Genomic DNA, 25,557 nt, shown 5'->3' with positions numbered 1-25,557 from the left:
GAGACAAAGTCAAAGCTAGAGACCATCCCTATTGCTGCAGCTGCAGGGCTTCCCCGCTTTACAAGCCAAAACAATCCCAGAGTCGGACAAGATCCAGCCCATCCCTGGTGATCGCCGTGGGGCGGCTGTGGAGGTCTGGGACCAGTTCCAGTTGAGCACAGGGAGAGGTGCTGCCCTGACATGCTCCCATGGCAGCAAAGGGCTGTGTCTGGGGTGAGCCAGATGCCCTGCAGCTGCAAATGCTGAGGCTGGGACACCAGAGAGGAAGGTGGCCTGATGAAGTTGCCTTAAGATAAAGACCTGCTCTTCAGTGGGTGTCTGATGTGTCTGAGGGAGAGATGGGCCAGAGGGAAAGAGAAGGAGGCAAAGCGAGTGAGGCACCTGGAGAAAATTGCCTCTGTGAGGTACTGGAAGAGACATGAGAAGTTCCCTTTCCACCTGGATGGGGTAAAAATGATAAGATTTGGATCTCAGCTGGAGGTAGAATTCGGATCTGTTCCTCATGCTGGGATGTTCCCAAATTGCTGTGAGACAGGGTTCAGATTCCTGTAGGAAATGCAGGACATCAGGGAGAGCAAACAATAAATATATTGGAATATGGCGGTGCAAAGTAATTAATTCCAGAATAACAATTCCTGTGAGCCTACACACAAGTGACCCAGTTTTCTCTGGGCACAGGAGCCTTTTCAGTGTCTTGAGTAACTCGCTCACCTGAGGAACTTCACCAGAGGTCACTGTAAAGGCCTGTGGAAAGTGAGAGCATCCAGTTCACTAAGGCTGTCTGATCAAATTCCCTTCCCATTCAAAGGGAAGGACAAGTGAAAGGGAAAGTGATAATCAAGGCACACAATGACAGCAGTCTCTCGGGAAGTGATGAGGGAGACAAGGAGGGAGACCAGAGCTCTTCAGCCTCTAACTGATGGGCCATAAGGGAACTGCAGGTGCAGCTTTGAAGTGTTTGAGGCTGAGCTTTGTAAGTGACAAGAGGAACCTGAGGATTTGGGATGTTTGAGGGGGTCCTGCGGGACCAGGGAACAGTTCTGAAGGAATTCTTAGGGTAAAGGTCAAAGGTGGTGGGGAAGAGGGGACTGGGGAGGAGAAAGGGAGGCAGTAGAGGGGAGGAGGGATAAAAGGAAGTCCCTGCCCCTAAGCAGGGACTGGTCAGTGCACTTGCCGGGATGAGCCCTGTGCCTGATCACCACAGTCCCCCCTGATTCCTTATTAAATCCTTTCTTAACCACCCTTCTCTGTAGCTTCACTCCCTTTCCCATGTGTGAGCACTGCAAGGTCTGAGCACCAGTAACTGGAGAGTCTGGTGTGAAAGAGAGAGCTGGGTGCCAGGAACTGGGTGAACAGCCAGTGCCTACAGGGATTTTAGACCTTGGTGCCAGTCACTGGAGAAGGGTCACAGGGCCTTCTGCTCTTTGAACCGTCACCTGGAGGGACTGATGTATAAGCAGTGTGCTTGTGACTCCAGAGGGTGTAAGTGTGTGTGTTTTCACTGGGAACTGTGTGTCTCAGTCATACTGGAGACAGTCAAACAAGGGGCCACTTCCATGATGAAGAGCCTGGAGCATGTCTCATATGGAGATCCCAGCTGAGAGAGCTGGGACTGTTCAGCACAGAGAAGAGAAGTCTCCGGGGAGCTCTCATCACTGTGTACAAATATCAGCAGGGAGGGTGTGAAGAAGGCAGAGCCAGGCTCTTCTGCGTGGTGCCCTGTGACAGGACAAGGGACATCGGGCACGAAGTGAAACACAGGAGGCTCTGTCTGAACACCAGGGAACCCTTTTTCACTGTGATGGTGAGGGAACACTGGCACAGATGCCCAGAGATGTTGTGGAATCTCCATCCTTGGAGGTCCTCCAAATCACTCTGGACATGGACCTTTGCAACCAGCTCTAGGTGACTCTTCCTGAGGCAGGTTTGGACCTGCTGACCTCCAGACGTCCCTTCCAAATGTACCAATTCTGTGTTTCTGTAACAGGAGACATGAGGGAATGCTGAGAGAACTGGCCTTCTTCAGCCTTCCAAAGAGAAGTTTGAGATTTTTTCTGATTTCTAACACTTGACTGGGGGATGCAGGGCCAGATGGAGCCAAACTCTTCTTGAGCACATGGAGAATGCAGAGCACAATGGGCATGATCTGCAACAGGGGAAATTCCTACCAGAAATTTGGATTTTTTTTTTTTTTTTTTTTTGTCGGTGAGGGTGGTACATGGATGTAGATGGATTGAAGTAAGAATGGCAGTCTGGCTCCTTAAGGTGTTGATTGAAGTACCATTAATTGGAATTAATGCAGGAAGGAAAAGAGGAATAGGACAGGTGATGTTACTCTCCTTCAAATGCTGGGTACCCCGAGTTTTAGAGCATGAGATGGACCTCTAGTAAGGACATGGCAGAAGGTGAAGATCCTACCTGTGCTGAAATTATCTGACATTGTTCTCTTTGGACTTTTAATGGGATTGTCTTAGAAATAGACACAATACTCATCCTTTCTACTGTTGAGTAAAATTACATTTCTACAAAAACACGTTGATTCACTCCTAGAAAAGATGTGGACATGCTTGTGGCATCTTTGCTAAGTGGTCCAAGAGATTCTATGCACCAGAGCACAACATGTGTGTGCCCCTACTCAGGTCAGCTGTCATGCAGGTCTCTAACATCTCCATGAACAATTGTCTTGTGGTTACTGTGGGCCACTGCTTGTGGGGAAATGGGTTCCCTGGTTCATGAGGTATTTCTGTTTGGAAAGAGGGAGAAAGTTCACATTAAATGGAGGGTTTGACAGGGACAGTAAGTTTCTGCCATGTTTGGAGTGGAGTGTCATTCTCCAGGTGTCTGAGACCTACATCCTAGAATGGTGCTGGGAGAAGCCTCAGGGCAGACACTGATGGACCCAGGTGCAGCCAAGCCAGACAATGTGTAAGGGAAGGTGAGAGAAGAGACACAAACATGAAGGAAGGAGAGATTCCCATGGATGTGGCCCTGTGGTCAGTGAGAATGGTTGCAGGGCAGGACTATGGCTCAATTTCTGCTCTCATTTAAAATGCTGAAGTCCTAATGTTGGTGTAGATGTCTGCTGTGACTCTTAGGAAGGCAGATCCATCTCTGTAGCCCCTTGGAGGTTGAGCTTTAGCCTGCTCTTCCACCTGGGAAAGGCTTTGCCAGCCACAGAACACTCCACATTTCTAGGACCCTCCTTTTAGACCAGAAGGAGATGCAACACGTCCATGAGAATATTCCCATTATTACCATTATTGTTACCTGGATCATTATTCAACTCACTGTGGAGGTTTTTTTGGAGAAAAGCCAAAGAGACATAATCAAAATGAACAGGCTTTTTTTACCTCTGTTGTGACTGGTGCATGGGGCCACTCTGGAGTTGATCTGGAAATGGGGTGGCAGTAGGAGTCTCCACCTGCCCATCCCCCACCCCTTCACATGTTCTTTTATGTCTGGGGTGCAGGGCTGCCCCATCCCCACCCCTCACAGGGCAGGGCTCCAGTGGGTGCCCCATGTGCTCTCTGGGTATGTGTCTGGGTGACACACTGATCCCTCATCCTATTCCCTGCTGACCCCTCACCCCTTTCCCTACAGAATAGTTTCTCTGGGTTTGTGTCATCCAGCAGCCTCACTGGAGCCAGGTTCCTCTCTCACCCCGTCAGTTACTCCACCAGAACAAGACACAGGCAGAGCCCCTGGGTGCTGCACAACAGGGTTCATCTCCTATTCTGAGGATCTGGGCGAGAGGTGTTTTTCCCAGAAAGCTGATGAAAGACAGAGGAGAAGTGACAGAAATGGAGGAGGCTTCTGTTCTCAGAAGAAATAGCAACATCCCCAGAGAGCTGAGGACACCAGGGAAAGGTGTGAAACCTCAGCGACGAAGATACCCCTGACCTCCCAGATGGCCCAGCAGTGGCTGTGCAAAAGAGCAGGTGATTCTAGCTGGGGAGGTGAGGACTCCACTGCCAGCTGAGCCTCTTCCCACAACTGGGACCCCCAGAGCCCCCAGGGCCCCTCACTGTGGAGATGCTGAGAATGCCCCTGGCTGAGGGAGCCACAGGTGTTGCTGCTGGAGGAGGGAGAAACCCAGAAGGAGCATTTCAGGCACAGGAAGAACAGATCGTTTCTCTTCACCACTTCTTCCTTTGCTCCCCCAAGAGAGTCATTTCCGGCAGCTCTGTTATCTGGGGGCTGGAAGGTGCTTTTCTGACTCTCTCTCATTCAGCAAACAGGCAGGTTGGTCTTGACATGAACCTTGGATATCTCATCCTCACAGCCTTCGTGGGGCAAGTGTTGGGTAAGTCCTGGCTTTCTATCAACAAATACTTCTCTTCCCCTGTGGAAACTCTCACAAGTCTTATCAGGATGATGTGGGGAACTACTCTTGCATAATAGGAAATATTATCTCTAGATGCTCTTACTGTTGGTATTGAGAAGAGAATAGAGAAAAGAGATATCTCAGGCCCCTTCTTCTGTTTTTCTTTCCATTTCAATCAAACTTTCTATGCATCTCTCTTATGATCCACCTGCTGTCAGTCTCACTTGTCTCTGCACTCCAACATTTCCCCCTTTCCACCACTAATTAGCAGATCCTGTCAATGCTGCTACTAGGACATTAAAGCCCTCATCCCACTGACATCAGTAAGGTCTCCCATTCTGCTTCCTGGCTGGCACATACCTGCCGTGGCCTCCAGTCTCCTGCTGATGGTCAGCACAACCAGGGCTCCCTCTTTCCAACACTGGGCTCAGCACTGCATGTACCCAGGGAGTTAGGAGCCCTCCAAGATGACAGGGATGGGGAAGTAGCATGAATATTTTGCAAGAGTTCCCCAGGACCCTCAGGCTGTTGAAGGGGTGTTGGTCCAGCCCACAAAGAAAAGGCATGACAGGCTGTTCCCTGTGCCTCTGGGCAGTAGGACAAAGAGAAGCAGGAGGAGCAGGGACACAGCACAGCTCTCCTCATAGTCCATGCTGACAGGCAGCCTTCTTCTCCAGGGTTTTGCATCCATTTCTGGTTTCCTCCCCAGAGACCCTCCCTGCAGAGTCACTGACCTGCTTTTTCTTCCAGGCACCATGGGACAGAGCACTGTCACCCAGCAAGAAGGAAAAGTCACAGTGAAGCAGAGAGACACCTTTCAGACTAACTGTACATACCACATTCCCAGCTTTTATGCCTTGTTTTGGTACCAGCAGAGGAAAGGCCAAGCTCCCCAGCTGCTCTCGTATCAGGCAGCAGCTGGCCCAAGGCACAGTGGCCGTCTCACCACGTTGCTGAACACCACAGAGAAATACAGTGTCCTGCAGCTGGAGGAAGTCAAGGTCTCTGACAGTGCCTTGTACCTCTGTGCTGTGGGTGTCACCCTGGTGCAGGGAGCTTCCTTGGCTGTGCAAGAAGCCAGGGGAGGGAGGGGATGTGTGTGTGCAAGGCTGAGCTTGGGGGAAGGGTCCCTCAGCTCTCCCCTGGCAGCTCTGCTTCCCCTGGGCACCCAGGGATCTGCAGGCCTAAATTTTGTTCCAGGAGGGGAGAGTGTCAGTGGTTTGAGAGGAAGGAGAAAGCAGTGGCAGAGCCTCAGGTCCTCTTGTTCTCACCATGGATTACATGGTTCTTGTGCCCAATGGCTCTGATGAGGGGGCAGGCAATGCAGGAGCTTGTGGCTGTTTGTTCAAAGTTTCCTTGCTGCTGCTCTTTGTTTTCTGTTATTCCCTGTTGCACATTGTTTCTTCAGGTTTTCCTGCAGGCCTGTCTCTTAGAGTACCTGCTCTGGGATGTGTCCCTCAGAGGTCAGAGTTCAAAGTACAATGGAAAACAAATAACATGTCACGGGGCAAAGCTTCTTCCTGGAATTGCATGATGATTCCAATTTCAGATAATAGTCTGAACCACCTTGTGGACTCTCCTGTTGCTGCATGGTGATGTGCTGGGATTCAGAGGACCTGCTCTCCCCAGTGCACTCTCCTGGTCCTTGGAGCCCTTCTCATGCCCTACCTCATGGGCCTGCCAGGAGAAGACCTGGCCTTGGGGACAGCTGCCTCATGCCTGGGGAAAAGTCATACACCAGAGATGGACCATGGGGTTTTGGGCACTGGCTGCTGTCCTTGGGGTGCCTGTCTGGTGGGAGCTGGGGGTGTGTGAGTGACAGGGGGGCTGTGGTGTGAGGGCTGGACAGGTTGATTTCAACATTAACCTTAGGGTCATCTTAGCCCTTTGAACTGTGTAACTGCTGGGCTGTGGGGTGATCTCTTTGGGGGATGAACGCTGTAGAGGTTACATGTCATTGCTATCTTTGCCCTTGAGTGCAGGTCACACCCCTCATTCTCGGGAGAGGTGGGAAGATGAGGAGGAGAAGTTCTGGGGCTGTTTTAAAAGATTTTTCTGCATCCTTTGCTGGTATCTTTTGACTGAGTTTCTTTTCCTAGTACTAAAGCAAGAAAAACTCCCTTTTGCACAAACTTCTGAGCTACTAACCTCTCAGAGCCTCCAGGAGCATTGGGCTCCTCTCTAGGGGATAGCAGTGGTCAGGTTCCATTTCTGCAGGTCATGCTCTGAGGCCAAGGGCCTGTGTCTGAGCAGAGATGCCAGAAGGCAGAGCCCTATGGCCACTGGCTGTGGAGGAGCCAGGGATGTCTTCCTCAGCTTCAAGAAACAGTGCCTGAGAGGGCCGACTGCCATGTGTCCCATCCTCCCCTTCCTCTCCAAATGCTGAAACATCTGCTTGGTCCCCGACCCGATCACCCGCTAATCAAGACAATGCCTTTTTTCCTCAGCAACTTGATACAATGTCCACCAATAAAAGAATTATGTGGAGGCAGAGGCTGGGATGCAGAAAGCTTTAATGACTCTGAAGAGGGAAATGAGTTCACTTTGAGAGGAGGCAGCCAGAGCAGAGAGAGCACCAACAGCTGCCAAATGTCTGTGCCCATTGGCCATGGTGGAGATCCCAGAAGGGATCCATCATCGTGGAGGGAGAGGGGCCAGCAGATCCCCCAGCTTGGCTTTGGGGTCTTACAGCCCAGAAGAAGAGGATGCTCAGCCTCTCTGAAATCACTGGCCAAGAGCTCTGTCCTCAGTCCAGCATGAGCTTCTGGGTTCCTGGTGGTCCTTGTCCGGGCTGTCACTGGTGGCTTTAGCAGGGAGGGCACCTTCTTCCACAGTAGCGGTTGGTAATGCAGGAGAGGTCAAAACCCCCAGAGTTGATGGGCACTCCGTCACAGCTGAGGATGCTGCCAACGGCAGCGGAGGTGGAGGAGCCCACAACGGTGTTCTGTGGGAAGGAGCTGAGGATGGGTCCGGGCAGGGTCACCACCACGGGCGAGGGCTGGATGACGATGGTGGAGTTCTGGCACTGCCTGACACAGGGCTCATTGCAGCTGTTGGCCAGTGGGGTGGGGCCACAGGGCCGGCAGCAGGGCTCGCAGGGCTGGCACTGGTCACAGCAGGACATGTCTTGAGGCCCGAGGAACACCTGGGAGAGAGGGCAGGGAGGAAGAAAAACATGGGGACGTGTGAGGAGCAGCTTGTCACTGCACCATGAGGCAGCTACAGAACATGCAGTGCCTAAATCTGGAGTCTATGAAGAGATGAATGAGGGTTTCTTGGACTCATCCTGAGACAGATCAAAAAGTAGCACCAGCTACTATGTGGCTACTGTCTACCCCTGAGTACAGAAGCCTCGTCACTACTGTTCCATCTTCCCTCCAAGCTTAACTCTCCCTACTCCCCTCTCACATGACAAGCAGCCCCAAGATCTGGTATAGAACAAAGCCAGTCTCAGCTGACAGGTTCACTGAAGTGAGACCTCCTTTGCGAGAAAGCAGAGAAGGAGAAGGGGCCTCGGACTCACCTGGTTCTCAAGGAGACGGACACAAGAGAAGTGGCTGAGAGAGTGAGGAGCTGGGCTGGCTTTTATCCTGGACCTTTACTGCCCCAGGCTGACAGAGGCATCCCTTGTAGAGGTGGTTATTATCTGACAAGCTCATCCTGAATGCAAAACATCCCACCTAATGCTATGGGCTGTGTTTTGCCTTCCGGAATTGCTGTCTTTTCATTTCCTGCTTGATGTCAGGTACATTCCCCAGTGAAGGCATCTTTTGCATCACAGGATGAGAGGCCCAAGCATTTCCGGAGCACGACATACAAACATGCACACACACACACACACACACACACAAAGCTAGACCTCTAGTAATTCAGAGTTTATTGAGAAGACTCAAGACTCCCAAAGAGAGAGTCATATATACTGTTCACTCAGGTGTTGGACTTCAGAGAGTCATATTCTCCCAGCCCTGTTTCCAAGGGTTCCCTGTGGCTGAGGGAAGACAGGTGTGTCCTTGGTGAGAGCGGGAGATGCAATTGATGAGAGAATTGTGTCCAGCTTGAGCCCATTCACCCCAAAAAATCCTTTTCCCTGCTCTCTGTCTGTCCCTGAGTACTGTGGACATGGATGTGGGCTTTAGGCATGGGATGGAGGTGCTTCTAGGTGCTAGTAGGAGAGCCTGTGGTTTCATTCCTGATCGCATGATGAAACAAGCCATGGAGATGTGACCAGGTAGGTCAGCCCTGCTGTGAGCTAATGCTAGCTGGGAAGTTCAGAGGTGACCATGGGTCAAGGGCAGGATCAGCGTCTCCAGAAAGAGGGTTCATTCCATTTGCCGTGTACATCTGCTTTGAGGTGGGAGAAGTCCCATGTGTGAGCTGATGTCTCTTCACTGAATGAGGGAAAGAGGAGGCCACGAAGATGGTGAGAGGGATGGAACACCTCTCCTATGAGGAAAGGCTGAGAGAGGTGGGATTGTTCAGCCTGGAGAGGAGACAGGTCTAGAGAGACCTTCTTGAGGTCTTTCAATTCTTAAAGGGAAGCTTATAAGAAAGACAGAAAGATGTTTTCAAAGGGCCTGTAGTAATAAAGAGGCAATGGCTTTAAACTGAAAGAAGGTAGATATAGATTGGTCATAAGGAAGAAAATTTTTCCTATGAGGGTTTTGAGACACTGGCAGAGATTTACCCAAGAAGTTGAGGAATCTCCATAATTGGAAGTGTCCAAGGTCAGGTTAGATGGGGCTCTGAGCAACCTGACCTAGTGAGAGATGTCCCTTCCCATGGCAGGAGGCTTGATATAGATGGTCTTTCAAGGTCCCTTCCAACACAAACTCTTCTTTGATTCTGTGAGTCTATGAATTATGCTGGTGAGTGAGTCTGGGCTGAAAGAGCCTCTATACAAGGATGTGCTGGAATCTGAGTTGGTCCCACAGGGCTGGAAGGACATATCCCCTGAGGGGATCTTGTTCCATTTCACTCACAACTCCCTTAATTACCTATATTTTCTAAGAGTGTGATGCATATTTACTAAGAGTGAGATCCAAAGCATGGCACAGAAGTCAGAAGAGACTCCCTCTCCCTCATGTGGAAGAGCTCATTTGGGCAGCGTGCATGGCAGCAGGAGGCTGCAGCAGCGCTGCACAGCTCTGACTTCTATCCCCACACGACCTTCTTGGAAGAGTGAAGACTACTGGTCAGGGGTGGAATGTGCCCGGCAAGGTGAGGCAAGAGTGTCTTTCCAAATTGCTGCTAAACTGTGAAGGAGGAGTTTAAAGTAGGTATGGAGGGAGAGGTCTCCCACAGACTGAAGAGCAGGGCTGTCACAAGGGTAGAAGAGGCATGCACGGGGGAACAGCATGCCAGGGGAGGCTCTCACACTTCCCCTGTGACGCAGGTGGTGGTGTACTTAGGTGGCGGCTATGCATTTCCTGCTCAAGAAGAGGAGGCAGATGACACCTTTGTCAGGCAGTTGGTGAAAGCCTCATAGTCACAGGGCCTGGTGCTCACCTGGTACCACGTCAGTACCTACTGCAGGAGGAAAATGGCTGGGCACAAGCAAAACAGGACATGTCTGGTGTGTATGGAATACAAATTTTTGATGCAGGCAATCCATGAATGGATTAAGGGAGAGGATCTCTTAGACTTGCTAGTCACAAAAGAGGAAGAACTGTTGGATGATGTAAAGTTCATGGGCAGCCTTGCCTGCAGTGACCAGGAGACTGTGGAGCTCAGGATCCTCAGAGGTCTGACCAAGACAAACAGGAGGATTACTGCCCCTGACTTCAGAAGAGCACGGCTTAGTCTCATCAGGGACTTTCCGACTTGGTATGCTGCCATGGGAAACTGCCCTGGAGCCCAGAGAGTCCCAGGAGAGGGGACTGACCTTCAAGACACCTCCTCAGAGCACAAGGATGGTCCCTGCAATGTGCAAAGAGGTGAGTCAAGAAAAGCCAAAACGACTGTAGTAGACACTTACAAAGGAGGTGAAGGGAATCAGGCAAGATATCTCTGAGCCTATTGGCAGCAAAAGGAAGGCTGAATAGGTGAGGGCTCATTGGTCAGTGAGGAAGAGGACTTGGACAAATAACAAGGAAAAGGCTGATGTACTCGATGCCTGTTTACCTTCAGTTTTCATTGATATGGCTTCTCCGCAGGCCCACCATGTCCCTGAACCTTCCCACAGACTCTCAGGGAATGAAGCAGCACCCACAGTAGAAGAAGAAAGAACTAAGGAGCTCTTACTCTCATCTGGCCATACACAAGTTCATGGGATCATTTGGGGTGTATCCAAATGTGTTCAGGGAGTCTCTACTCATTCCCTAAAAGGACATTGTGGTGGTTTGACCTTGGCTAAATGCCAGGTACCCACCAAGTCGCTCTATCACTTCCCCCCCTTTCCCCTTTTTTTCTCAACAGGGCAAAGAAGGGAAAGAAAATAAGAAAGGAAAACAAAACAACCCTTGTGGGTAAAACAAAAGCAGTTTTAATATAAGCAAAGCAAAGCAAAGGTCCGCGCGCGGAAGCAAAAAAAAGAAAACAGATTTATTCTCTACTTCCCATTAACAGGTGATGTCGGGCCTTCTCAGGAAGCAGGGCTCCAATACGCGTAGTGGTTGCCTCGGAGGACCAAGGGTGACCCCCCCCCCCTTCCTCCTTTCTCCCAGCTTTATACTGAGCAGACGTCATATGGTCTGGAATATCCCTTTGGTCAGTTCGGGTCAGCTGTCCTGGTTGTGTCCCCTCCCAAGATCTTGCCCACCCCGTCCCACTGTGGCGGGGGGGAAATGTCAGAAAGAGCCTTGGTGCTGTGTAAGCACTACTCAGCAGTAGCCACAACACCAGTGTGCTATCAACACCCTGCCAGCTCCCAGCATCAAACACAGCACCATGAGGGCTGCTACAGGGGAAAACCAATTCTGGCTCAGCCAGACCCGGTATAGACATGCAGGAAATACTCTCAGAAGCCGTTCCTAAACTCATGAAAGGCTCAAGACGGGCTTGGAAGCAGCTCACATGAATTGACTGAGGCCAAATCATGCCTGAGCAACCTCATTGCTTTCTGTGAGGAGGTGACTGGGACTGTGGGGCAGGGGAGAGGCACTGGCTTGGCTGTACCTGGATTTTAACAACAGCTTTGACATACCCTCATGGATGCACACACATGCACACCTATACCCACACCGAGGTACGCACACACACAGGCATGCACACACACAGACATGTGTCATATCTGTGCTCTTGTAAAGAGGTGTGTGCACACAGGTTTCCAAAGGAGTCCATGAGCAGACACAGGCACAGCCACCCCACAAACCAACATGTACACACAGATATTCAACACACATGCTGACATATATGCATCCTCCTGAACCCAGGGGTGTGCAAACAAATTTACCTGTACGCTGATGTACAGCGACACGCAGGCGAAAAAGCACATACCAACACATATCTGTGCCCACACACTTACATATCTGCAGACCAATGTCACATCCATCCATGCTCAGCTACATGAAGACACGTGCATGTGATAAAACACATACGCCCTCATCAACAGACGTGCACAAACACACCCACAGCCAATATTTGTGCACACTCCTGCTTGCCTGTGCATTGCCCCAGGCACACACAGGCACACGTATGTGCAAATGGACACGTGAGCACAGCCAGAAGAACATGTATGTGAGCATGACCATGCACACACAGCACTGACAACCAGTAAGTTTAATGCCAGCTCTCAGCCTCTTGCGATGACAAGTCCTAGGCAAGTCCTTCAGGCCCTACAGTTAAGGCAGTGGATCGGTTCCTGGCCATTCCCATCAGCTTTAATAAGAACAAGGGTTTGACTGGGCTTCATTCTGGTGTTTCTTCACTAGAAAAGTGGGAGATGAAGCTGCCATGGCCTTTCCAGGCATTCAGCTTCTCTGTGTCCCAAGTCTGTGTGTCAGGGATAACGTAAAAACTGGAGAACCGTATTGCTGCAGCCACAAAGAATCCCCACATTGCAAGTGAGACAACTCTTACAGCCTTAGATGCTCCCAGCTGTGCTCAGTGGTCTCCTGAAGGGAGATGTGGGGGTGGGGGACAGGCCCCTGCTCTGTAAAGGAAATGGTGCCTCAGTGGTGTATTCACACAGCAGCAGAGCGTGGTGTCCCCTGGGACAAGCTAGACTCTCTACAGGTTGCAGACACTGAGGCTGGGGCAACAGAAATGAGAGTGTCTGGTTCCAGTAAGAGAGGTACTCAGCTTCTTCCAAGCGTTCCTTAAAATGCCCATTATTAGTGCTAAGACAAGAAAGGAAAGCAGGGTTATGTCCGTGACCTTACATCCCTTCACGTGCTGGAAAGCCTGAGCTGCTCTACATCAGCTGCTCTCCCAGAATGAGAGAATCACAGAACAGCTGAGGTTGGAAGGGACCTCTGGATGTCATCTGGTCCAAGCCCCCTGCTCAAACATGGCCACCTAGAGCCAGTTGCCCAGGACCGTCTCCAGGTAGTTTTGGATATGGGAAGGCCTGTGACCTCCCTGGGCAACCCACGGCAGTTGTCAGTCACTCCCACAGCACAGTATAATTTGTTGCCCCCTTTCTAGAGTACAGGACACTGTGTGTGTCTCATCCACACATGGATTACCCCATTTTGGTCAGTCAGGCTTTTAGAACAGTTTCTTCAAATGGAAACAGATCTCGTCATCATTTCAGCTGTCTAACAGTAGAAACTGGCCAGCGTTGGCAGTGAAGAAATACCAGCAGCTTTCACATCCACTTTTCTTAGGGTGTAAATCAAGGTGCACAGCACAGGAATAAGTGTGATGTAAAGAACAGCTCCTACACTGTCAGTCAATGGTTTAAATCACCATAAATAAAACCCAACCTCTGGCACAAATACACTTAATTTGAAGTGTAAAGCCTGCATGGATCCTGTGGCCTTTTCCTACCTTTGCAAGAGCTCTTTAGTTGGGTCGGCAAACCAGGGGTCATGCCAGGAGTCAGCAGCAGCACTTTGGCAGTGCTTTGGCCAAGGGTCTTACTCATCTGTCAGAAACAATGCCATCCCTCCCTCATCCAGAAGGAAAATTTCAGAGAGTATCATCATTGCCAAGGACCTTCTCCTTGTTACAAGGTTCAGTGTGGTAGTGTAGGAGGTCTATATGGATGATGATGTTCGTCATTAGCAGCATGACTAGGGAAAAAAATTTCAGACATGCAAGTGAAACGCTGCTATAGAGTTTTTGGCCTTCAGGTGTTCTGAGCTGTGTTTCATGAGCCAGCCTCAAGATATTCAGCAGCATGGGTGAATTTTCCCTGTTAGTCCCATCCATGTGTGCTGGCCATGGCCCCTAGATTGAGTGGTGGAGGGCAGAGGAAGGTGGAGTAGCAGCTCTGGGCCATCCCAAGGGCTGTTCCCTTCCTTACCACTCTTGCCATTCTGCAAAGCAAATCACCTTTCAGAGCCCAAAGCCAACCCCCTGCCAAGGCAGTGCAGCTCCAGCCATAGCAAGAGGAACGCTCTTGCTCAGGAGCTGATGGGGCTGCTGAGCCCTCAGAGCCTCCTGCCTTTCTGGGCATTTGTGCACAGAGACACAACAAGGCAAGGTCTCCTTGTGCCCTCACCCCCTTCACCCAGAGCAACACCCTTCTCCTTTGGCAGCTTGGGGCGTGTCCACAGAAGGAAGGACCACATGGAGGCCAGGCTTGAATGCAACAGAACTTTAATGAGTCAAAAGAAGGAAACAAAATCACTCCAAGTGGAGGTCAGCAGTGCAGGGAGCCCTGGGGGCAGCTGAGAATCTGCAGTCCTTGGCCATAGAGAAGTTCCTGCATGATGTCTGTCTGCCTGTCCCAGGGAGGGAGACGAGATAGATGGACCTTACACAGCTGGTGCTGGGGTGCATGAGGGGAGAGGTAGTAAACAAAGAAAAAGGAAAGAAAGGCAAAACCATTCCGCTATCCCAAAAGCAACCTCCAAAATATTAATCCTCTACCCAGCACCATGTTCTGAGTTCCTCAAGCTGTTTCCTGGGGTTTGTCGGCACCTTTAACAGGGTGGGCACCTTCTGCCACAGTAGCGGTTGGTAATGCAGGAGAGGTCAAAGCCCCCAGAGTTGATGGGCACTCCGTCACAGCTGAGGATGCTGCCAACGGCAGCGGAGGTGGAGGAGCCCACAACGGTGTTCTGTGGGAAGGAGCTGAGGATGGGTCCGGGTAGGGTCACCACCACGGGGGAGGGCTGGATGGCAACGGTGGAGCTCTGGCACTGCCTCACACAGGGCTCATTGCAGCTGTTGGCCAGCGGGGTGGGGCCGCAGGGCCGGCATGGCAGGCACTGGTCGTAGCAGGACATGTCTCTGAGGGTGGAGGTGCACCTGGGTAGAAGCAGGGAGGAAACAGAGCACAAGGGTGGGTGAGGAGCTGCCTGGTTACCCTGTCATAGAGGAGATAAGGCCTATACTTAGTGGGGAGATGAAAGTTTTGTCAATAGCCACAAGGTCTTCATTCCCCCACAAAGAACAGCCTGGCTAAACAAAGATCTCTCCTTATGCATAAACTTAAACTCTACTCAGCCCCCAGCCTCTATAAGCACACCGTGTCCCCACTTCTCTCTGTCATGACAAGAAAATCCAAACCCCAGGACAGGACAGAGCAATATCAGCTGGGATGTCTCTCAAGTGCAGATCTCCTTTGGAAGAGGACGAGAAGGGGCTTCAGACTCACCTGGTTCCCAAGCAGAAGGAGCCAAGAGAAGTGCATGAGAGAGCAGGGACTTGGGCTGCCTTTTATACCTGCCCTTCACTGCCGCAGGACCAGAGGCACCTTTGCAGAGGTAACAATGTTCTGACAAGCTCATCTTGAATGCAAACCATCGCAGCTAATGCTATGGGCTGTGCTTTCATTTCCTGCACTGCTCCTTTTCATTTCCAGGTTTGTGCCATGCCCATTCCCCAGTGAAGGCTTGTTCTGAGCACTGGGATGAAAGGCCCCAGGATTTCTAGGGCAGGAATGCAGCAGTGCTGGCAGAAGACTCAACTGAATTGTTGGATGTTTCCAGAGCAGGCAAGTGATGTCAGTCTGGGTCACTCTGGTGGGGCTGTTTGAAGTGTTGTTCTCAGGAAAAAGCTGCACCCATCCTCAGATGGATGACGTGGGCTCCTGTGCATGAGGTTCTGCCACAGTCCTTCTCCTTCCCTGCCTCCCTCCTCAGCTCACCTCAGTGGTCACTTGTTGTTGCCTCCCCAGGTGTAGGTGTTGTGCTGCTGGGGTTTGACCTCATCCTGCCTAACACTGCCCAGTCCCCCGGGATCCTCAGCAGAGTCCATGGTCCATTGTGTTCCTATGAGTGTTCTTTCCTTGTCTTTACTTGTAAGCAGACAGGTTTCTGTGGATGCACATGGGAGCAAAGATTTGTGTATAATTCCATGCAGGTGTGCACAATGTGTGTATGTACTTCCTTGTGTGTCCTTCATCACGAGGGAATGTGCTGCTCATGGCCCAGACACTCTCCTCTGCTCTGTCCATGAGCACCACAGAGCAGCAGGTTGCCAGGGTCAGAAGGAGCCTGAGTGCAGCTGAAAGGTGATGGCACCAGCCTGCTAGAGATGTGTCCAGGGAAGACACTCTGAAGTGCAGCCCCTGGATCCTGAGACCTCCTTTTCTTGTTCCTTCAAACTTACGCTCTGCTGCTGCCGATTTCAGGCGTCTACAAGGATGGTTTCACTCCAGCTTGGCTCCTTAGTTTAATTCAGTGTAACAGCAGTGGGAGTGCCTCAGCACGGCTGGAAGTGCCCCCTCCCTGCCTCTCCAGGCCAGGACATAGCTGCTCTCCCCAGCTCTAGAGAGTTCAGAAGGACGGGGATTGCTTTCTGGGCAAGGAGAAAGGCTGAGGAATCCTGCTGACCATGTGCTGGCCATCCCTGAGTGCATCTGCTTCCCGTGCAGTGTCAGTGGTGCCTGGGGTGGGACACATCAAAATGTACATTTGTAGATCATCGGTCTGGTGCTGCATCAGGCAGGACCTGAGACCTTGGAGCAAACAGATAAGGAATGAACAGAACAGAGAGCCTGATATCACTGTGCTCTGAGGGGAAGTGACAGACCCTGTGACTCTCACAAGAAAGCCAAAGACATCGTGGCTGCCTTGGACTTCAGCCCACAAGGACCACAAGGGAAGGGGCATTAGGTTTGACACCACATCCCCCAAAGCCTGCTGCTGTCCCACAGGGCTGTCCAGAAGAGACTCTCTTTCCAACAAGGGCTGTGTACAGTGGGTAAATGTTCTAAGCCCATCTCCCCTCCTGAATATTTGTCTGCCTGGGCTCAGGCCCAGCTTGGACACAGTGCAGCCAAGGCTTCCCCCCTTCCCTTGAGTGACCTCGGGGAGGTCAGTGCCAGGGAGCTCTGCTGGGAGAGCTCAGCCAGGGCTGATTCCCCTCTCCTTGGAGCTGTTGCTGAGCTGAGGCTCTCGTGTAGCTGAGGGAAACCTAGCTGGTGTCTCAGGAGGTAACAGGCACTGTGGACAAGGAAAGGGCAGGGGAGGTGTGTACCTACAGTTTAGCAAGACCTTGATAGCTCCTTTCATATTTCATTTATGATGAAATTTGTAAGAGATGTGTTCAGTGACAGGATGATAATGTGGGTGGAATATTGGCTGGACTACCAGGCTCAATGGCTGTTGATGAGTGGTGCAAATCTCAGCTAGCAGTCACTTACTGTTGTTCTTTGTCAGGTATAAGCAGTAGGATCAATACACCAATTGTTTCATTAACACACCATGAGCAACTGAAAGGTCAGAACTTCCTGCAAGTTTGGGGATGACACCCAACCACAGGGAACAGGCAGACACTGATCTCTGTCAGCCAAATTGTTCCCGGCAGGTCCAGGGAATAAGTGTTCAAAGGAAAGACAGAAGAGGTGTTGGACTGTGGAGGAGCTGAGAGACATAAGTGAAGGCTTCTGGAACAGGGACATTTCCAGTTTCTGCAATCTCCATCCTGGAGCGGCCTGATCTAATGGGAACTGTGCCAGGTGGGGGTTGATCCAGACAACCTCTGCAGGTCCCTGCTCAGCTACACTGTGACTGTGTGATTCCCCCTGTCCCCTGCCCTCCCTGAAGCCTGCACGCCCAGGTCACCCTTGGCCTCCCATCCCCTCTGCTAGAGAGCAGCTCGGAGGCATTGTGCTCGGCCTGCAGAGGGGCAGCTGAAGGGAGGCTCTCAGCCTCCTCCGTGCCATGGGCAGGAGGTGAGTGGCTGCTGTTTGCAGGCGCTGAGCTCGGGGACAGCTCTGGGAAGCTGCTGTATGTGCTGGGCCAAGGCCCTGCTGCTGCCCCAGGCTGCAGCTGGCGCTGGGCAGGCTTCTTGTTGCTGGGGAGCCCTTGCTGGAGGAGGGAGAGAGTGGGATTGCCGGGAGCGCAAGTGGTGGCGGTGCAGAGCCGCTGAGCACTCTGAGCCCGGGCGAGCCCCCGAGCGGCGCCGGCGCAGGGCTCAGCCCCGGGGCGGAGCTGGCGGCGGCCGAGAGGAGCGGAGGCGGCGGAGAGGAGGCGCCGCGGCCGGAGCAGAGAGCCGGGGCTGGCGGGGGGCAGCGAGGCGCGGGCGGCGGAGCGGCGGGATGCGGCGGGGCCGGGGCGCAGGGCTGGCGGGGCTGGCCGCGGTGCTCCTGGGTGCGCGGGGCTGCCGGCGGCGGCTGGGCCAGGGGCTGCGGGGGCCGGGGCTGGGCCGGGGCTCGCCTGTGACCCTCCTGCTCCTCTTGAACCTTATTCTCTTCTCTGTCCTCCCTTCTGCCCCCAATGAGCTCGTTCCCTCCCAGCTTGCTTCTCTATACTCTTACACCATTTCCGCATCCATCCATCCATCCATCCCAGCCAATCACTTTTCCTCAGTCCCTTCTCCTCTTCCTCACTCGGACTGTCCTTCCAAACATCCCTCATACAATACTGTCCCCAAACAACCACTCTCAGAGAAGCTGTCCACTCCATCCCGTGTTCTCAGATCACACCCCCATCATCTGTGAAGTGTCCCCTTCTCCCCTCTCCCGCTGCACGACATGTTCAGCTGAAGCAAAGGGATTCTTCTTTTCTCCTCGGCAGTGGCTGCGGGCAGAGCCCAGGTGCAGCAGGAGCCGTCGGCAGAGACCACCGAGGGCACCGGCGTCACCATCAACTGCTCCCACCCCAACATCCAGTCTAACGACTACATCTACTGGTTCCGTCAGCTCCCGGGCCGAGCCCCCGCATTCCTCGCGTTCACTGTGAAAGGCTCCAGAGAGCTGCAGGCCCCGCCGGGGCGGCTGTCGGTGGCGGCAGACCGCCGGTCCAGCGCCCTGTGGCTCGCCCGGCCCCGGCGCGGGGACGCGGCGGTGTATTACTGCGCGCTGGGAGACACGGGGAGAGGAGCCGGGGCTGCGGCCGGGCACGAACCGCCGCGGGCGGGGCCGGGCGGGGCCGGCGGGGGCGGGGGGACAGCCCCGGGCGGGCCCGCCAGGGGGCGCTGCCGCTCCGCCCTCCAGGGGCAGCCTCGCCCCGCCCGGCCCCGCCCGGCCCCGCCCGGCCCTGCCTGTCCCTGGGCCCCGCGCCGCTTCCCCCGCCCGCCCGGCCCCGCCACCAACACCGGCACCACCAGGCCCCCCCAGCAGTCAAGGCCTGGCCTCAGCACCTCTTCTCATTGACGGCCGCTGCGGGTCTGTGCTCCCGAGGCCACCAAAGAGCCGCGCTTGGGCAGCGCTGCCCAGGGACAGGCAGACGGGCTGGGCAAGGCAGGCAGGGCAGGGCGGGCTTTCCCCCAGGCTCTCTTGCTGCCTCCCGACGGGCTCAGACTCTGCTGCCTAACGGGGCGTCCTCGGGCCTGTCTGTAACGGCCGGCCAGCTCTGCCTCAGAAATGCCTCGCCCAGGGGACAGAGTCCCAGAGCTTTTGCCCTTCCCGGGCACATGCACCAAGGGCTCCCCCAAGGCTGTTAGTACCGCCAACAGCCTCCCTGCACGTTCGACGGAGCCAATTAGCAACGGGGCAATTAAGAAACCAACGCAGCCAGGAAGTACCCGGTGCAGCAGAGCTCCTCCTGCCCACGGGCAGCCGGGCAGCCCTCGGCTCACACGGAACATACAGGGCCCCTCCTCGGGCTCCGGCCTTTCCCCCCGAGGACAGCCAAGGGAACCCCGAGCAGGTGCTTTCCTCTGCCCCGGCCCCACGGGCACTCCAGGGCTGAGTTGCTAATGCCAAACTTCCCTTAGGAAAGGACAGCTAGAAAGGGTTGCAAATTTTGTTACTTTGTAAAATCTCTGATATAGAATGAAAAACTCCAGCTACAGGCTGTCACGGATCTTTCAGAATGTTTCTGTTCATGTTACAGGTTCATCCCACCGAGTCAGGAGTTCAAGCTCCACAGCGAGAGGAGAAGCAGATGTCGAGGTCACAGGCACGTTCAGGCGCTCCCCTCAGTGGCTCAGTGTTGAGACCATGAGCCTGTTTGACAGGATTCAGGTCTTTCTGATTTGAGGCCCAGGAGACACAGGAAAAGTCTGGTCTGGGCACCTCAGGTGGGTTAAACTTGGCTGGGTGCAATGTTCCCCACCAAGCTGCTCTATCACTGCCCCTCCTCAACTGGGCAGGGGAGAGAAGATATTACCAAAGCCTCGTGAGTTGAGATAAGGAAGGTAAGATCACTCAGCAATTACAGGCTTAAGGAGCCAACACAGCTCTTCAAAGTCCATGGTCAGAGGGTTCCAAGGCACAGAGTGAGGGATCAGCCATGGTGCCTGTCCCAGCTGCACTTTGTAACTGTGTTTGCAGGGAACTACTGGCAGGGGGACAAACAAGGCAGAGCCACAGGCATGGCCAGGCCAGCACATGGATCAGCCCCATGGTCACATGGCATCAGCCCCTTTTGTCCCTGTTTCCAGCTCTCCTCCCATGCTTGCTCCACGCCAAAATGCCGTGGTCCTTCCATTTCCATGTCTCTGCTGCTTCCCCTAAACAACCCATGCACAACCCCTTGCACAGTCCCCCAATTCTTTTCCACTGCATCCCGTAAGAAGTCCAATCCCCCTGTAGGCAGAAACACCCCTGAATTTATAAGATGATCCTCTCTTCTCACTCTTCTCAGAAGTGTCACCTCCAGACAAAGAGGCTGATCAGTTGTAACGAGAGGGATGTGGATAAGATTTTTGTGAAGCAAAGGGTTGTGCTGGATATCCTCCTGCCACAGAGAGGTCATGTCTCTGACTCTGGCTGGGATGTTTACAGCATCTGCTGTTCCCAGAGACATTTCCCTTGAAGGGCCTCATCCATGGTGTGGGGAGAAGGGAGAGAAAATCCCTGTGGGCACAGAGAGTCACACTCCTGCTTCCAGGTGCCTGCTTCCTGGTTCCACCTCCCTTCAGACACTACTGAGGAGGGACAAGGAGCACCTGAGGGGCTGCAAAGGGGCCTGTCTCCAACCCTGAGAGAGGTGGGTGCAAGCCCCTGTCTCTGGTTGGACACTGGATGGCAGGAGATGTTCATTATGGAGCCCAGAACTGGATCCAGCACTCCAGAAGTGGCCTCACCAGCATTGAGTAGAGAGGAAGGATCAGGTCCCTTGTCCTGCTGGTGGTGCAGCCCAGGATGCTGTTGGCTTTCCTTGCCACAAGAGTGCATTGCCACAGCAGACTCGGGAACAATCCTGAGCTGCTGAAAGTGAGCTGGACACAGCACTGAGTATTCAGGAGAAGTATTGCAGCTGCTTGTCCAAATCTTGCTCTTCCCTCAGTGTCCACCAGTGACCCCTCTTGGAGAAGGGGGCTCTTGGTAGGAGACATGACTGCTCCTGTGGGGTTACCTCCTTGCCAAAAGAAACCCAAGGAAGGCAAATGTCCTCCTAGCCCTGCTTCTGGGGATCAGTGAAAGCCTCAACTTGTGACAAAGACCCATGAGCCAGGCACTGGACAAGATGCTCTGTTCAACCCCTTGAGGTCTGCCCCTGCTTTTCATGTCTCTCCTGCAGTGGTGGGGACTCAGCAGGACTTGGCTGGGGGAGTCCCTGTGTCTCTGAGTCCCTGTGAGTTCTTTGCCCAGCAGTAAACTGCTGGTGGCTGCAGTTCTGGGATGTGCATTTCTGGGTTCTAGTGTGTCCCTCTGTGCACACATCTCTTATTATGCTCAGTCTGTCTGTTCCTGGAGTGGGGAAGCTGTGGGATGAGCTGGAAAAATCCGCCATGGTGGCAGGCCAACACGCCCAGAGAGGCTGAGGAAACTCCATCCTTGGAGGTCCTCCAAATCCATTTGGACACGGTCCTTTGTAACCAGGTCTAGGTCACTCTTCCTGATCTGGGTTTGGACCCACTGACCTGTAGAAGTTCCTTCCAAATGTGCCAATTGTGTGTTTCTGTAACACAAGTGAAAGGGCTCAAAGAAATGAATTTCTGATTAAGACTAAACTATGATGCATGAAAGCTTTGCTTGTGGTTGTTTCTCAAGGACTCCTGTTTTCCCGAGGCGTCTTTGTGTAGACAAAAGTAAAACGCTCCCTATATAAGTCACTGATGGCAGACTCAAAGCCTTCAGTTGACACTTGGGCAAACTAAGATAAGGGGGACTTGAACAAAAGGACACAGAGATACTATCTAGGCAGGATGATCTTGCTGAGTTAGGAAGAAGACACCTGGACTTTACTCCACGGCACATGCTCTGGAAAGAAGGTCAACTAATGAACACCATGAGGAAGACTTACTTTTGACCTCGACCATCGAAGACCCTCGCTCTACTTTTACTACGCATGCTTGGACTATATAAATGAATTCCAGGAACTCATTATCATGACACCCCTCTCCAGGGAATCTAATGCATTTGTATGATTTGTGTGTATGTAAACTGATGTCCCTTGCTAGTTCTTGGGAGCCCTTATGGTGGAGAATCCCCAGGGCAACCCCAGCGTTGCTAATAAAGAATATCTGCTTAGCAGTTATATTGGATTCTGACTGTTGAGTGAATTTTGTACTTTCACAAGACATGAGGGGAGGCTGAGAGAACTGGCCTCCTTCAGCCTTCAAAAGAGAAGCTTAAGAGAGAGCTTTTTGATGCTTCTAACACTTGACTGGAGGATGAACGGCCAGATGGATCTAAACTCTTCTTGAGCACAGCGACAGTGTGAAAGGCAATGGACACAGTCTGGAACAGGGGAAATCCTCCTAGAATATTGGAATTGTGTTTCTTTTAATGATAAAGTTGGAGCATGGGTGTAGATAGATCCCGGTAAAAATGTGACTCTGGCTCCACAGAGTATCGATAAAAATACCATTAATTGAGATGTCGCTGTAGAGATGGACAAAGCCACACACACACACACACACACACACACACACACTCACATGGGTGAACAAGTGGCTATTTTTTTTATTACTAAAAGCATACATTTTTATATATTTCAGGTGCCAGAGTGTCACAATATAATTGGCCAAAAAGTTGTTTTTAACATTCCCATTGGATAACCTTTATCAGTTTCCTCCCTGCTTGCTTCATCCTGCTATGTAGTCAGCAGCTCCTTGAAAGTTATATGCTTTAAGCATAGCTTCCCTATCTTAAGGGTACACTGGAATCTTGTCAAGGTCAAACTCTTCTTCAATCAGTTTATCGACAGACGAGCTGCCTTCCCCAACATTGAGATAAGACAGAAGGTGAAAGGGGGCAGCTCTGCTGACTTTATGCCCCTTCAGTTGCTGGGATCCCTGGCCTATGGAGCATGAGGTGGAGCTCGAGTTGGGGTTTAGCACATAGTGCAAGTCCTGCCCGTGCTGAGACTCAGTGGCATCGTCATCTTTTAAGTTTTACATGGGTTTGCCTTGGACATAAACCACTCCTAATTTCTACTGTTGAGCAAAAGGACATTTATATGAAAGCACGGAGCTTCACTCCTAGGGCAAGACAAGGACACGCTCATGGCAATTTTGCCAAGTGATATGTGCAGCTCAGCACAGCACAGGTCTGTGCCTGCTCAGGTCAGGGTAAGCTAACGATAATGAACAGTTTGTTATCTCTGCCCTGACTGGTGCTTGGGGTCACTTGGGAGTTGATCTGGAAAAGGCGTGGGAGAGGGGCAGCCCACCTGCCCATCCCCCACAGCTTCACATGCCCTTACAGCTCTGGGGTGCAGGGTTACCCTATACCCACCACTGGCAGTGCAGCACTTCAAAGGGTGCCCCATGTGCTCCCTGGGAGTGGGGGATGACCACTGATCCCTCATCCTGTTCCCTGCTGACACCTCAGCCTTTCCCATAGTTTGTCCTCATCATCTCTGCATCTGTGGCACCTGTTCCCAGGAGAAATAGCAGTGTCCTCATAGAGCTGAGGACATCAGGGGAAGATGTGAAAAACCCTGACCTCCCAGATGGCCTAGCAGTGGCTGTGCAGATGAGCAGGTGATTCTAGCTGGGGAGGTGAGGACTCCACTGTCAGCTGACTGAGAACAGCCCCTTCCAATAACTGGGGCCCCCAGATCCCCCAGGGCCCCTCATTGTGGAGATGCTGAGAATGCCCTTGGCTGAGGGAGCCACAGGTGTTGCTGCTGGAGGAGGGAGAAACCCAGAAGGAGCATTTCAGACACAGGAAGAAGAGATCGTTTCTCCCCCCAGTTTCTTCCTTTGCTCCCCCAACAGAGTCGGTTCCAGCAGCTCTGTTATCAGACAAGCCATGTCCAGGAAGGCTGGGGGAACACCAGAGAAGTGGTGGATGTGCCTGGGCCCACAGTAAACCAAGTGGGAGTTGATTATTGTGTGCAGAGCAGGAGGCAGGGAACCAGCCAGCCATGTCCCTGCCACCAGCCAGGCACACACAGCCTGATGTGTGATGGCCCCATGGCACAGTGGGGTGCAGGTAACCAAGCAGTGGCCATAGGCCATGAGAAGGTGGAGGAAGCATTGGTCCCTGCCCAGGAGCTGGGAGGAGGACAGCTGGGCCATGCAGCTGTGGAAGGAGAGGGGTATGTCCCCTGGTCTGAGGAAGCCCTCCAGCATCTTTGGAAGGAAGACCCTGGGCAAGAGAGACTGAAGCTTTTTGTCTTGCATGCAAGGCCTGATGGTCAGTGGCAGCAGAGGAGCCAGGGGTGACTTCCTCAGCTCCAAGGGATGATGCCCACAAGACGAGCCACTGCAGGGTGCCCCAACCTCCCATTCTGTCTGAATGGAGATGGGTCTCCTTGTGCCCTCACCCCCTTCCACCCAGAGCAACACCCTTCTCCTTTGGCAGCTTGGGGATTGTACACAGAGGGAAGTACCACATGGAGGCCAGGCTTGAATGCAGCAGAACTTTAATGAGTCAAAGAGGGAAACAAAGTCACTCCAAGTCGACGTCAGCAGTGCAGGGAGCCCTGAGGGCAACCAAGGGTCTGTGGTTCTCGGCTGTAAAGTTCCTGCCTGATGTCTATCTGCCCGTCCTGTAGAGGGAGAGGAGACAGATAGTCCCCACCAGGCTGGCCTTGGAAAGATCTTGCTGTCAGTGAGAACCAAATCAAACAAAGGAAAAGGAGAGAAAGTCAAAGCCATTCAGCTATGCTGAAAACAACCTCCAAAATGTTCATCCTCTGCCCAGCACCATGTTCTGAGTTCCTCCAGGTGTGTCCCTGGGGATTTCCTAACACCTTTAGCAGGGGGGGCACCTTCTGCCACAGTAGCGGCTGGTAATGCAGGAGAGGTCAAAGCCCCCAGAGTTGATGGGCACTCCGTCACAGCTGAGGATGCTGCCAACGGCAGCGGAGGTGGAGGAGCCCACAACGGTGTTCTGTGGGAAGGAGCTGAGGATGGGTCCGGGCAGGGTCACCACCACGGGGGAGGGCTGGATGATGATGGTGGAGCTCTGGCACTGCCTGACACAGGGCTCATTGCAGCTGTTGGCCAGTGGGGTCGGGCCGCAGGGCCGGCATGGCAGGCACTGGTCGTAGCAGGACATGTCTCTGAGGGTAGAGGTGCACCTGGGTAGAAACAGGGAGGAAGCAGAGCACAAGGGTGGGTGAGGAGCTGCCTGGTTACCCTTGCACAAAGGAGCCAGGCCAGTGTTGAGTGGGGAGCTGGAAGCTCTGCCAAGAGCTACACGGTCTTCATTCCCCCACAAAGAACAGCCTGGCCCAGTGAAGCTCTGTCCTAATCCAAAACCTAAAAGCCCCCTCAGCCCCACAACCTCTCTCTAAGCACACCTTCTCCCCACTTCTCTTTGTCATAACAAGAAAATCCAAACCCCAGGACACACAGAACAATATCATCTGGGATGTGTGTCAAGTGGAGAT

General features: G+C 52.8%; 1 protein-coding gene across 1 annotated transcript; it reads right to left on the bottom strand.

The window, feature by feature from the left end:
- Positions 1 to 24,917: 24,917 nt before the first annotated feature.
- On the bottom strand, positions 24,918 to 25,223 carry LOC141934202 (feather keratin Cos1-2-like). Its single transcript, XM_074849539.1, has one exon. It carries the CDS (start codon positions 25,221 to 25,223, stop codon positions 24,918 to 24,920), a length of 306 nt encoding a protein of 101 aa, XP_074705640.1.
- Between the last annotated feature and the right edge of the window lie 334 nt (positions 25,224 to 25,557).

Source organism: Strix aluco, chromosome 24 (assembly GCF_031877795.1).
Source record: "Strix aluco isolate bStrAlu1 chromosome 24, bStrAlu1.hap1, whole genome shotgun sequence".
In the NCBI taxonomy this organism is placed as follows: Eukaryota; Metazoa; Chordata; class Aves; order Strigiformes; family Strigidae; genus Strix; species Strix aluco.
Note: the sequence above shows the minus strand (reverse complement) of the source record. Positions and strands in the feature narration are given on the sequence as shown.

What these genes read in the sequence shown, in the direction of transcription:
- LOC141934202 (XM_074849539.1), bottom strand. Translation starts at nt 25,223, where the DNA reads ATGTCCTGCTACGACCAGTGCCTGCCATGCCGGCCCTGCGGCCCGACC.